The 12,217-nt window shown below is 42.8% G+C and overlaps 1 protein-coding gene across 1 annotated transcript in view; it reads right to left on the bottom strand.

The window, feature by feature from the left end:
• Positions 1–7,443: 7,443 nt before the first annotated feature.
• LOC126067909 (uncharacterized) overlaps positions 7,444–12,217 on the bottom strand; it is a 28,779-nt gene continuing 24,005 nt past the window's right edge. The window contains exons 4-5 of the mRNA XM_049870149.1: positions 8,730–9,221; positions 7,444–8,663 (exon numbers count right to left, since the gene is read on the bottom strand). Of these exons, the coding sequence (XP_049726106.1) occupies positions 8,052–8,663; positions 8,730–9,221 (1,104 nt within the window). The 3' untranslated portion in view covers positions 7,444–8,051. The remainder of the gene's footprint in view (positions 8,664–8,729; positions 9,222–12,217) is intronic.

Consider the following 12,217-nt stretch of genomic DNA (forward strand, 5'->3'; position numbering starts at 1 on the left):
GGCTTACCCTGTTTACAGACGCACACAATAATCTCTCACGGCTATGACAGAGTTTAAAACCACCCTAATTTTAGGCCAGTCTTAAAAATGCTTTATCTGTTTGTGAATTCAAATGAATCTTATGAAACTTAAACACCTATTTTTACACTAAGAAACATTTTTTTTAAAGATGGAACAAATGGGGCAAAAATTATTGGTGAATCTATTAAAAACTAACTGAAAATAGAACAAAGAAGCCACAAGACTTAACCGCTATCAATTTAGTTTGTATCTTCCTTCTCACAATAAAACTAGGTGGGAAGGGCGGCACTTTTCATAGGATGAGGTAGTGGTCTCCACGGCACCAACTCCAAACTGGTGAACATAATTAAATCCATGTTGAAGCTATTTTTATTTTACTTTGGACGCTGCATTCCATAAAATAACTACCTATTGTGTAAAGTAGCATTTATATTTATTTGTACAAATATTTGCACAAGCAGTTCAAGTATCCTGAAAATTGTTGAAGAAGTCTATCTTACCAATCTTTTAGGTAATGCTTCTCCTAACAACTTTTGTTATCTGGACTCTGAATTAGTTCTCTTTTGTCTTAGAAAGTGGGGTTACAGAAATGCTAGAGTATTTCTGAACACGACTGACTTCCTTCCAAAGTGCATGAGCTAATTTTTTTTTTTTTTTAATTAAATCACCTCATATGTTGAACATGCTCGCTCTATCCCACCATAATGGAGCAGTACGATACAGGCCCAAACAAAACACCATTCCTCTGAGTTGCCTGTGGTGTGCTGCGGGTGGTAAGGCAGGCACTTGGCACTCTAGCTAAAGGAGGCAGTTGTAATTCTCCGTGCTTATCACCAAGATCTTCAAATCACACACTTCTGCAGCTCTGCATTCTCCGGGCTTACACTCATAATTCTTTTTAACTTTACTGAGTGGGGAAGCCAGTGAACGGGAAGGCGATAAAGCCGTGGGTAAGGTTCCGAAGGAGTTGAGTCCGATATGTATTTAGATATGCAGAAACAGAATTTCGCATCAGGATGAAGAAAAGGGTAATATGCTGGCTTATTCCCTGCCGCCTCCCCCCGCTAAGAAGGAAGATTGGAAGCTAAGCCAAAGAAGGCCGCGACCAAGTTTACAGTGCGGATGTTTTCCAATTGTCCAGGGCGTTTACACGCATTGTACTAACACAGAGTCTACGATTATTTTGGTTTCCTCACTAAGAATATTGAAAGATCCAGGCTGACACCAAGGGGTATGTAAGAACAAAGTTTTATTACAGATGTCAAGATTGTTAAAGAGTGATTAATGACAGTTTACCTTATTGAGGTGAGCAATAAGTTTAATTACAAATCTTTTCAAGTTTTTGCTTCCCCTAACTCAGTGTAGACAAGGGAGAAGGTATGGCTGATCTTCAAAGGGGAGGCAAAAATTATTCGTGGGAACAACATGGAAAGAACTAATTTCACCCTGAGACGTTTGAAACAGAAGAAGGAGAAAGGAAAGGAAGGACCGGCAAAATCTGATGGGAGCTGGTGGTGTATGATTACACCAAGCACTTTTTTGTCCAGACAGGAAGAAGATTTATGTCCCATGGTAAAGGAATGCGTGTAGTGTGAACGATACTAGAGGTAACCGAACAGAGGCTGATGGTGGAGATAAGGGCACAGGGGCTCACGAGAGAGTCACGAGTTGGGTCAAAGAGAGGCGAGGAGGAAGGAATGTTAAATGGCTCAGCGTGGGCACCGGAGGGATCACAGGCAGTATTTTCAGTGTCCTCCTCACACAGGGCAGTCCTACTCTGTCCTATAGGGTCGCTATGAGTCGGAATCGACTCAACGGCACTGGGTTGACTGGGTCGGGTCCTCATTATTCAAATCTACACATCTGCTTGCTTTTCAAAAAATTAAAAATGCATTCATTTCCAAATGTATACACAAATATCCTCGTGTTTATGAGCTTTATTTTAAAAGAACTATGTTGGGTGAGGGGAAATCCATGCCATTAGGGGCCATGAGGATACGTACCTGAGTTCCAAGTGGGACAGAAAGAATACCCTGCTTATACACACAGGCTCGAAGCCCTCTGTTTCCCAGGAAGCTTGGTGAGGTTCTTCAGTTACGTTTGATGACGAAGCAGACCAATGAAGTGTTACAGGCACTGTCCACTATAATGGAGACTGTGTCCTTCATCCCTTCTAAGTCCCCGTACCAGATGTGCTTTTTCCCATCTTTTAGATGCCCTGTGTTTCTATTTCTCAAATTGCTTTACACAGTACAGTTATGGCACTGTGGTTAAGAGCTCAGCTGCTAACCAAAAGGTCAGCAGTTCGAATCTACCAGCCGCTCCTTGGAAACCCTATGCAGCAGTTCTACTCTGTCCTATAGGGTCGCTATGAGTCAGAATTCACTGGACGGCAATGGGTTTGTTTTTTTAGTCCATTAAACAAACAGAAGTTGTATTTCTGGTCAGTTATACATTGTTTCACATTAAGCTTTAATAAATTTGATATTTTCTAATGAAGGGGAGTAGATTTTGTATTAATGTGGTCCAACTGAGCTTCGAACTTTTTTTCTTTTTAATTGCCATACAATTAAAAAGAATTTTGTACAGAGCCTTGGTGGCACAGTGGTTAAAAGCTGCTAACCAAAAGGTCAGCAGTTCGAATCCACCAGCCACTTCTTGGAGACCCTATGGGGCAGTTTCTGCTCTGCCCTATAGGGTTGCTATAAGTCAGAATTGACTCAGTGACAACGGGTTTGTTTTTCTATAGTTATTTTACACTTTTTTTTTTTCCCTGCATCACAATTTTTTTCTCATTAGGGGGTCCCCGGTATCTCCACATGCAGCACCGTAAAGAAAATAATCAGTTCTTGAGCTGTCCCTTCTTATGCTGTTTTATAGAAAAGATAAATGAGTTAACAATCAATCACAAAAAGCATCAGTTGGCCACCTACTGTGTGCCCTGATCCATGGGACAGGCAGAAGAGGCCTCCTTACCCTCATTTTGAGTGCCAGCTGGACAGTCATAAGCAACAGAAGATTGAGTCGACAAGACGTGATTACGGATGTCAGCTCAGATGCCAACTAAATGGCTATTTGTAGAGCACAAGAAAATAGGTGCAAAAGCAATCTGAAAAGAAGTAAGAAAAAGTGGCTTGAATTCATCCAGGAAGGCTTCAAGGAAGAGAGGATGGTAAAGCCAGACATGGAAATATGGGATATGTGCAGATTGGAGGAGATTAAAAGGTGCGGGGGGGTTGCTACTCATTAAGAGCCTACCATGGACCAAACTGCAGAAGTCAACACAATTACTCTACTTCATAGACGAGAGGCACGGGCTGGAGGGATCCACTCTACTTTATAGACGAGAGGCACGGGCTGGAGAGATCCAGTCACAGGTTCCATGGGACAAACCTTTATGAAGTAGCATAATCTGGGTTCAGATCCAGGTCTGCCTAACCAATTATGTGAACACTCTCCACCATATGGAAAGAGGAATTGTAGGAGGGAGAAAAAAAGGTGGTGAGCAGTCAGATGAGCTGCCTGGCTGCCAAATCAAAGCATCCTAGACATCTTTTATACCATTTTTTTTTTAATCGTATAAAGAGACTGTGATCCAGAGAGAGACAAAAATAAGGTTAGAACAGGAGAACCTTGAAGACGAGGCAAAGGAACACATTCCAGAGGTGAAGATGGTATGGGATATTTCAGATAATTTGTACGCCACAGGTTAAGCATTTCTTCCCACAAAGGGCTCTCCCAAGCCAGATTACACATATTATTCTCATCCCAAAGGAATGCTGAAGGTTTGGAGTCTCTGGGCTCACCAGGCTACCAGAATTTCTGAGCAAAGGAAGAGCAGGCTATATGAAAGACAGTTATAGACAGGGGTACGTTAGCTAGTCCTAATGAAGCAGCATTGCTCATAGCCCTGCAACCACTCCGAGGCCTAAAAGAGCTGGCTTCTGGGAGCCCTGCATCAAGAAATGGACCAGTATTATTTGGAGAACTGGCTATATGCCCAGCACTAGGCTTATAGATCTCCCAATCCACCACTGCGAACACCACTGAAGGACCTCTGGCTTATGTAACACAATGTAGAGGTGAAACTCACAGGCTCCGGCAGCTGACTCTCTGGGCTACACAGCTCATCCCCTTCATTACCAGCTACATGACCTTGGGCAATTCTCTTCTTCGGGCTTCAGTTTTCTGAGGAAAATAATACTACCTACCTCACTGGGTTATTGTGAAGATTAGGTTAGATTATCTAAGTAAAGCTCTTAGAAAAATAACCAAAATAACCAGAAGATAGTAAGCATCCAATAAATGCCAGGATTGAGGAGAAGGGAGAGGAGGATGTTGGGGCTGCTACTGGTTTTTGGTCCTATTATTCCTAGTCCATGTTTAACTTCTTATTCGAAGTCTATATACTCACAACAAATCTTTATATATACAAAAATATCTCTCTATTTGTAACTATTTTAATAGAGTATAGAAACGTGTTATGGGTAGAGTATATAAAACTGAGCAACTTTCGGTTCTTTTAATGAACATTATGCTACCATGATCCACACTATCATTCGGGATACGCTGCAGTAACAAATAAACCCTGAATTTTCCGTGGCCTAAAACACACACACACAGACACGCAGCCTATGAGATTTGGTTAATTCTCGACTTGGCGACTCTGGGACTTGGACTACTTCTAACTTGCAGTCCGTGGGTCCTTCTCTTCTAACACACAAGTAGAGACAGGGAGGGAGGGAGAAAAGAAAGAGAGCCAGGGAGAAAGAGAAAGAGTGAGCATGTAGAAGTCCTACCCACTTTTAAGAGATTTGGACTGGAAGTGACACATCAAGTCTGTTCATGGTCCATCAGTGCAAACTGGTCACACAATTACACCTACATGAACGGAGGATGGGAATGCAGATGGCACGTGGCTAGTAGATAACTAACATTTCCTTACACAGTGCATCACACACAGCCTAATCATTGGGTTTATAGATAAAAGTATCTCTGAACTAGGAAAAGTAAGTCTTGTGGCCCGCCGAGACACCCGTGTTTAGTCTTGCATATGGCGGAATGAAAGTTTCTCAAAGTACCCCAAATTGAAACATTTTCATGAGTATGATTCTGGGATACAGAAAAATCTTTCATTAAAGACCTTTAGTAAAGACACTCAGACACTTACTAACAGATGTTATGAGGGGGAAAAATGGAATTTTATAATGAATGCAACTTAAATAAAAAAAAATTCTATTCTGTAAATGCAAAATGTTATTATAAGAGAACACTCATCCAGACACAGTTTTGTAAAATCTGGGTTTGGGGCACTACCCCAATTAGACAACGCCCTTTCTTACCTGCATGACCAGAATCTTGAACTCTAAAGCACGGTTTGGCCTTACCCATGGACTGGTGGTAGAGGTGCCACCAAGCTCAGCCTTTTCTACTCTAACAACCTGAGAATGCTCTTCATTCAATTAGGGCTCTGGCATCAAAGGGATTCATTAAAAAATAATTTTAACCTTTTGCTAATATTAATTTTCCTTTTTACTTTTTTTTTTCCACAGAAGATCTTATTGACTTCGGTTTTTCAAAGACTCTATCAGCTAAAAAAACTACATGCATTGAATCATGACCAATTTTAAATATTTTTTGTAAATCAAATATATGTATATACATGTATATGTGTACACATGTATAGGTATACAAGCTCTTGTAATGGCCCAAAAATCAATGAGACATAAGAGCAAAAAGAAATAATTATTGTATCCATGAAAGTACATTCAAAGCTTTGAAAAGACTAGATCAAGCTGAGTTGCCCCCAGGCCACCACCACTAACGACAGACAAACAACAAAAAAAACCTGAAAGATTCTGCTCTCCGATTTCCTCAGCACTGTCTGTAAGATTTCATTCCACATTAAAGAAAGTGAAGCTGAATACCATAATGGCTGGATTATTAGCACACTTTACACAAAAAGAAGACTGTATAGAATCTCAATCACTGGAGCCATCCTCAAAGTTTTAAGTTAAAATAAAATTCTCCCTATATGTAGTATTATTTTTTTAGGACTCCTGATTTTACCAAACTTTTCCAAGTACTGCGTAACTACCAATCCCCCCGAGTTGGGTAAGAACACACTTACTCTACATATACGCATAGCTATTTCTGTCTTCGGCACAGAACATGATAAGGAAATTGCAAGGTGCCATATTAACTTGGTTTCATTAAAGCCAAAAGCAAGAAGCTTGTCATTTAAGTCAGCCTAGGCGGCCTAATCCCAGGTAAACATACGATTTCAGTTAAGCTCTTTGAAATACTGTGACCCTCTCTACTACCTCTGAGACCCTGTAGAATTCTGCTTCATGGCAATGGGGAACCTTCCAACTCGGACTTGACCGATGTAGCGTAAGCAAGGCACTACGGATAAACCTTACCCAGTTTTATAAAACCCACTGCCATAGAGTTGATTCCAACTCACAGCAACCCTATAGGACAGGGTAGAACTGCTCCATAGGGTTTCCAAGACTGTGAATCTTTAGGGAAGTAGACTGCCATATCTTCCTCCCAAGGAGCAGCTGGTGGTTTGGAACCCCCGACCCTTTTGTTAGCAGCTGAGCGCTTTAACCACTGCACCACCAGGGCTCTTTACAGAACAATTAACAGAAAATGATTGTATATAAACATGCTGTGAATATGTGTGTGTCCATCCCAGGTATCTTCTGACACCTCCTCCCAGGGGATTGGTAAGATCTCCCAGCCATAGGTAAATGTGCAGAGGCCAATCTCAATACCTGGTGAGCCCCAGGTGCCGTCCGGTTCTCATGCACTTTTCAGGACTGTACTTCCTGGTGAGCTCAGGGCCTTCAAGTTAACATTTTGGCCTCCTGATGGCACAGTGGCTAAGAGATTGGCTGCTAACCAAAAGCCTGCCAGTCCGAATCCACCAGCCACTTCTTGGAAACCCTATGAGGCAGTCCTACTCTGTCCTGTAGGGTCACTATGAGTCAGAATCCACTCAATGGTAATGGGCTTTCTTTTTTTTTTTGGATGGGGGGTAGCTAAAACAGGATATATGACCAGCCAGGAAAGTATTTTTGGTTCATGCTCTTTTTGTTTGTTTTCTAAAGACAAGCTTCCAGGCCTTACCCCTGTTGAAATGAATTTCAAAAACGAATTCTCCAAGAGTGGGGTCTAGTTTCGTATTTTGTTTTACAGCCAGTTTCCAAAAATTGGAACTCACAGTTCTAAGAACAACATCTTGGCTGAATGTCCTCTCTGAGGTCTTGCTTTATTTCCAGGCTCACTCAATACAGAGATTGCACAAAGTAGGCAAGGGGAATTCAAGCAGAAGGGATAACATGAAAGAAGACACCAGAGCCAGCTTCCTCCCCCTCATCTCTGGCTTTGTCACCTGTTCCCATTCTCAGGTCTCACTGATCCTTCCCACCCAGCCCCAAGAAGCCCTTCACTCTACACTTGGAAAGAGCCTATCTGACATGGCCCAGCAGATTTTAGGGGAAATGTACACTTTGGGGACGGTATGTTACTAGGGGAAAAAACAAAACAAAACAGAACTGTTTGACAGGAGCTAAAGAGCCCATTCTCCCTCAATGTTTTCTATTTCCTCTTAAAAAAAGAAAAAAAAAAAATCCTTGCCCATATGCCACAACCGCAGGACAAGTAACAAATCACCCGCATTTAGCAGACAAACACTGTGGCTGACACTCCAAGTGCTACACTCCCAGGAATAAAGAACTTCCCGGGAACCTGTGATTAATGAATGCATTCATTCCATGAGTCACTGACGCAGCAAAAATTTACGGAAAATCTATTCCATCCCTTAACAACTTCCTTCCTGTTGCATTTTTGCAGTCTCAGATTATTTTTTTGAATAATTATTGGAGTGGGCATGCTGGGATACATGGTGTTTTCTACACTCATTTGAATACTTTTTCTTTAATGGAGCATCTGAAGGTGCTGCTATTCCATGGAATAAGCTTTGGCAAATGCTGGTCCAGTCTGGGTGTCTGTCATTCATCTAATCACCCACACCTCCCTAAAGATAGCTCACCTGTCCTGAGGAACTCGCTCCATGGCCAGACAGCACTGAGCCTCACTGTTGGAAGGTTGAGCTCACCTCTCCTGAGGAACTCGCTCCATGGCCAGACAGCACTGAGCCTCACTGTTGGAAGGTTGAGCTCACCTCTCCTGAGGAACTCGCTCCATGGCCAGACAGCACTGAGCCTCACTGTTGGAAGGTTGAGCTCACCTCTCCTGAGGAACTCGCTCCATGGCCAGACAGCACTGAGCCTCACTGTTGGAAGGTTGAGCTCACCTCTCCTGAGGAACTCGCTCCATGGCCAGACAGCACTGAGCCTCACTGTTGGAAGGTTGAGCTCACCTCTCCTGAGGAACTTGCTCCATGGCCAGACAGCACTGAGCCTCACTGTTCGAAGGTTGAGCTCACCTCTCCTGGGGAACTCGCTCCATGGCCAGACAGCACTGAGCCTCACTGTTGGAAGGTTGAGCTCACCTCTCCTGGGGAACTCGCTCCATGGCCAGACAGCACTGAGCCTCACTGTTGGAAGGTTGAGCTCACCTCTCCTGAGGAACTCGCTCCATGGCCAGACAGCACTGAGCCTCACTGTTCGAAGGTTGAGCTCACCTCTCCTGGGGAACTCGCTCCATGGCCAGACAGCACTGAGCCTCACTGTTGGAAGGTTGAGCTCACCTCTCCTGAGGAACTCGCTCCATGGCCAGACAGCACTGAGCCTCACTGTTGGAAGGTTGAGCTCACCTGTCCTGAGGAACTCGCTCCATGGCCAGACAGCACTGAGCCTCACTGTTGGAAGGTTGAGCTCACCTCTCCTGAGGAACTCACTCCATGGCCAGACAGCACTGAGCCTCACTGTTGGAAGGTTGAGCTCACCTCTCCTGAGGAACTCGCTCCATGGCCAGACAGCACTGAGCCTCACTGTTGGAAGGTTGAGCTCACCTCTCCTGGGGAACTCGCTCCATGGCCAGACAGCACTGAGCCTCACTGTTGGAAGGTTGAGCTCACCTCTCCTGAGGAACTCGCTCCATGACCAGACAGCACTGAGCCTCACTGTTGGAAGGTTGAGCTCACCTCTCCTGGGGAACTCGCTCCATGGCCAGACAGCACTGAGCCTCACTGTTGGAAGGTTGAGCTCACCTCTCCTGGGGAACTCGCTCTATGGCCAGACAGCACTGAGCCTCACTGTTGGAAGGTTGAGCTCACCTCTCCTGAGGAACTCGCTCCATGGCCAGACAGCACTGAGACTTACTGTTGGAAGGTTGCTATTGTAGGTAGTTTGGTTGTATTATTATTAGCAGTGGTAATACTAATAATACTAATACTATTAGTAATAGTACTAATACTAGTACTACTAGTAACAAGAATTTTGGGCCAAAATATGACACTTTAAATCATCCTCTCCCCTGTCCTAGTTCTGCCTCCTAGAGAACCTTGCTGAATTAATAAAAAGCACGGTTTGGTATAGACTTATCATGGAAAGAAGTGGTACATAAATTAGACGTACTGGCACAGTGAAGAAACCAGATATCTCACATTCAAAGCAAAATCAACACACTATTCCTCTTTATATTAGGACATTCAAAACTGCATCATTTGTTTTCTTCTTGTTGTTTTTAAATGAGGCAGTTAAGGCCCTTTAGCGGGGTTATGTGTGAGGATGGCAGACCAAGGTTTGGCCACTACTTCCTGGGAGCTGAGAATTTGTTTTCTCTAAGCTGAAGGTGAGTGGCCTTGGTCTCTGTCTAGCTGTAAAGATTGATCTCTAAGAACCTAAGAGACAGCTTTGCATCCTGTTTCCTGAGAAGAAGCCATGCCTTTGCACTTGGTCTAACAAACAGACCCTTCCAACGAATTTGTCAACATCACTGGAATGAAGCACAAGCTGGTACCTTTGCTTGCGGACTTGAACTTAGCTCTGGACACGAAGGCTAGTTAGTACTGAAGGCCAGAGAATGCAACTTGCAACTTGTAGTCCTCACTGGCCAAATGGAATTTAAATTTTTTTTTTTTTTTTTTTGGTGAATATTCCCAGGAAAAAGAAAAAGGGCAGCCTGGTTTCGCAGCCTTCATCAACATCCACTCCTGAATCACCCCAGTTTTTTCCTCCCTTAATAATCAAATAATTCTCTGGCCTTTTATGATTTTGCTATCTATATCTTTTTGGCTTTCTAACAAACACCACGATTTTTGTTCTACGTATGTTCTGCAATAGTAGATTCTGTCTTATCCTCACAAAACATATTAAGCTTAATAAATATATTTATGAGAATTACTTTGTATAGTCCTTATGCGATCAGCCATGCTGGGTATGATGGCCCAAGACGATGAAAACCCATTGACTTTTTGTAGCAAATTAGTCTACCACCTAATCGGTGAACCCTGCTAAGCTTTTGAATTATGACGAGAACCAGCAGCTCAGTTAGAACACTCAAATGAATTATATCAATTCATAAACTTGTTCATGTCCAGATTTCATTAGCCACACATTAACAGCATTTTATGTTTATTACTGCTCTGCCATAATCTATAAATAACTGAAATGCTAATCATAGTGTTCTGCCGGGCATCATCATTTAATCATAAAGAGATACATTATTATAAACTATAATAGATAATAACAAGTCTGGGTCAATGGCCGCATATTAAAAGATCACAATTATATCCTATAAGGGTATGTACCTCGTACATTTGGTGACACGCAGGTCCGTATCTAATCACTTGCAAATGTTTCCCCTCTGACATACTTAGAGTACAAGGTGACACAATTAAGAAAATATGCTTGTAAAACAGTACAATCCTTGCACATCAAAGTAAACAGAGAACAATTAATAGCGGGGAGAATGCGTTTTCTTGCCAACGACAATTCAATTAACTCTTTATTGGGGAATTTGTTTTTCAGCTAAAAGGGAATTTATTTCCTAATATCTGGGAGAACCAAAATTAGAGAGAAAGAGAGAGAGGTGCAGCTTATCAAAGTGTAACCTCAGAAGCTATTAAATAAAAGCCAAATTCAGTTACAATTGAGTTAAAATTGTAAAACCAAGCCTAATGATTGATGAGATCTTCTCCAAGTCCTATGAATGCATTATTGCACATGGTAACATAGTAACCTTATATTACACTGTAAAATAATTTCACCTAAGAATATTCACACTTCCTTTCCAGAGGCTGTAACTTTCCAACTCGGCCAAGCGACCGATTTCAAATGGCGTTGCTGTGTGGCTCACTCTTCGATGTTGCTGTCACTGCCGGGTTTTGACTAGCTGGTGACAGAAAGCTGACCAAGTTTGGATACTGATTTCACAAGATGGTGGGGTCGTTACCTTTGCAGCTTATGTGGCCCCCCTGTTTTTGCTTCAGGAAAACATCCTGATGAAATATCAGCTGCTACACAGATAATTTCTAAAACAGATTATCCGCTGAAAGAGTTCTGAACGAGGAACGAGGCTGACCCAGAGTCCAGGAATTAATGACAGATTATTAAGCTAAGGTATTTTATATGGGGAATTAGACCCTCATTTAAAGCTTGGGTTGAACAGGGCAAGAGAGGGAGCCTGTCGTCGCAAGCATTTGCACCTCAGAGCCCAGGGTGAATCGAGGAAGATAAAGAAAGGGACGTATAAGACACTATGGAAACCAACCTCTGGGGACTTAATATTCTGATCAGCTCACCTCCGAACATCTGGCTCTTAAATGTTCAAGCACAAAAACAAGAGAGCTAATGAAAGCGGCACATATTATCTCTCCCGTCAATGTACCTCACAAACACCTGCTAAAATTAAAACAAATTGAATCTTGATTGCTGATTAAGTACTCCTTCTTTAGCGAGATATTCTGTCATTATTTGCCCCGGCGCACAATGCATAAACTGATGAACGGCGAGTGGTGGGCTGCAGCGGCAAAGGTGGAAAAAGGCGATTCAAAGTAGACGAATATAAATGGTAGTCGATTAACTTTGCCTACCCTCGCCCTGTAAAAACATAAAAATAAAAAGTGAGTATTCACCCCGCCCCCAACCCAAGCGTTACAGTGGAAAACGGCATTTAAAACAGAAAGGTGAGAGACTATAGGTCATGCTTGGTCCTCCTCCCCTCGGCAAAGTTCCTTGTCAGGCAGGCCTTGCTGCATTTCCACTGGCTCTCCGTCGCCTGG

Source organism: Elephas maximus, chromosome 26 (genome assembly GCF_024166365.1).
Source record: "Elephas maximus indicus isolate mEleMax1 chromosome 26, mEleMax1 primary haplotype, whole genome shotgun sequence".
NCBI classification, from domain to species: Eukaryota; Metazoa; Chordata; class Mammalia; order Proboscidea; family Elephantidae; genus Elephas; species Elephas maximus.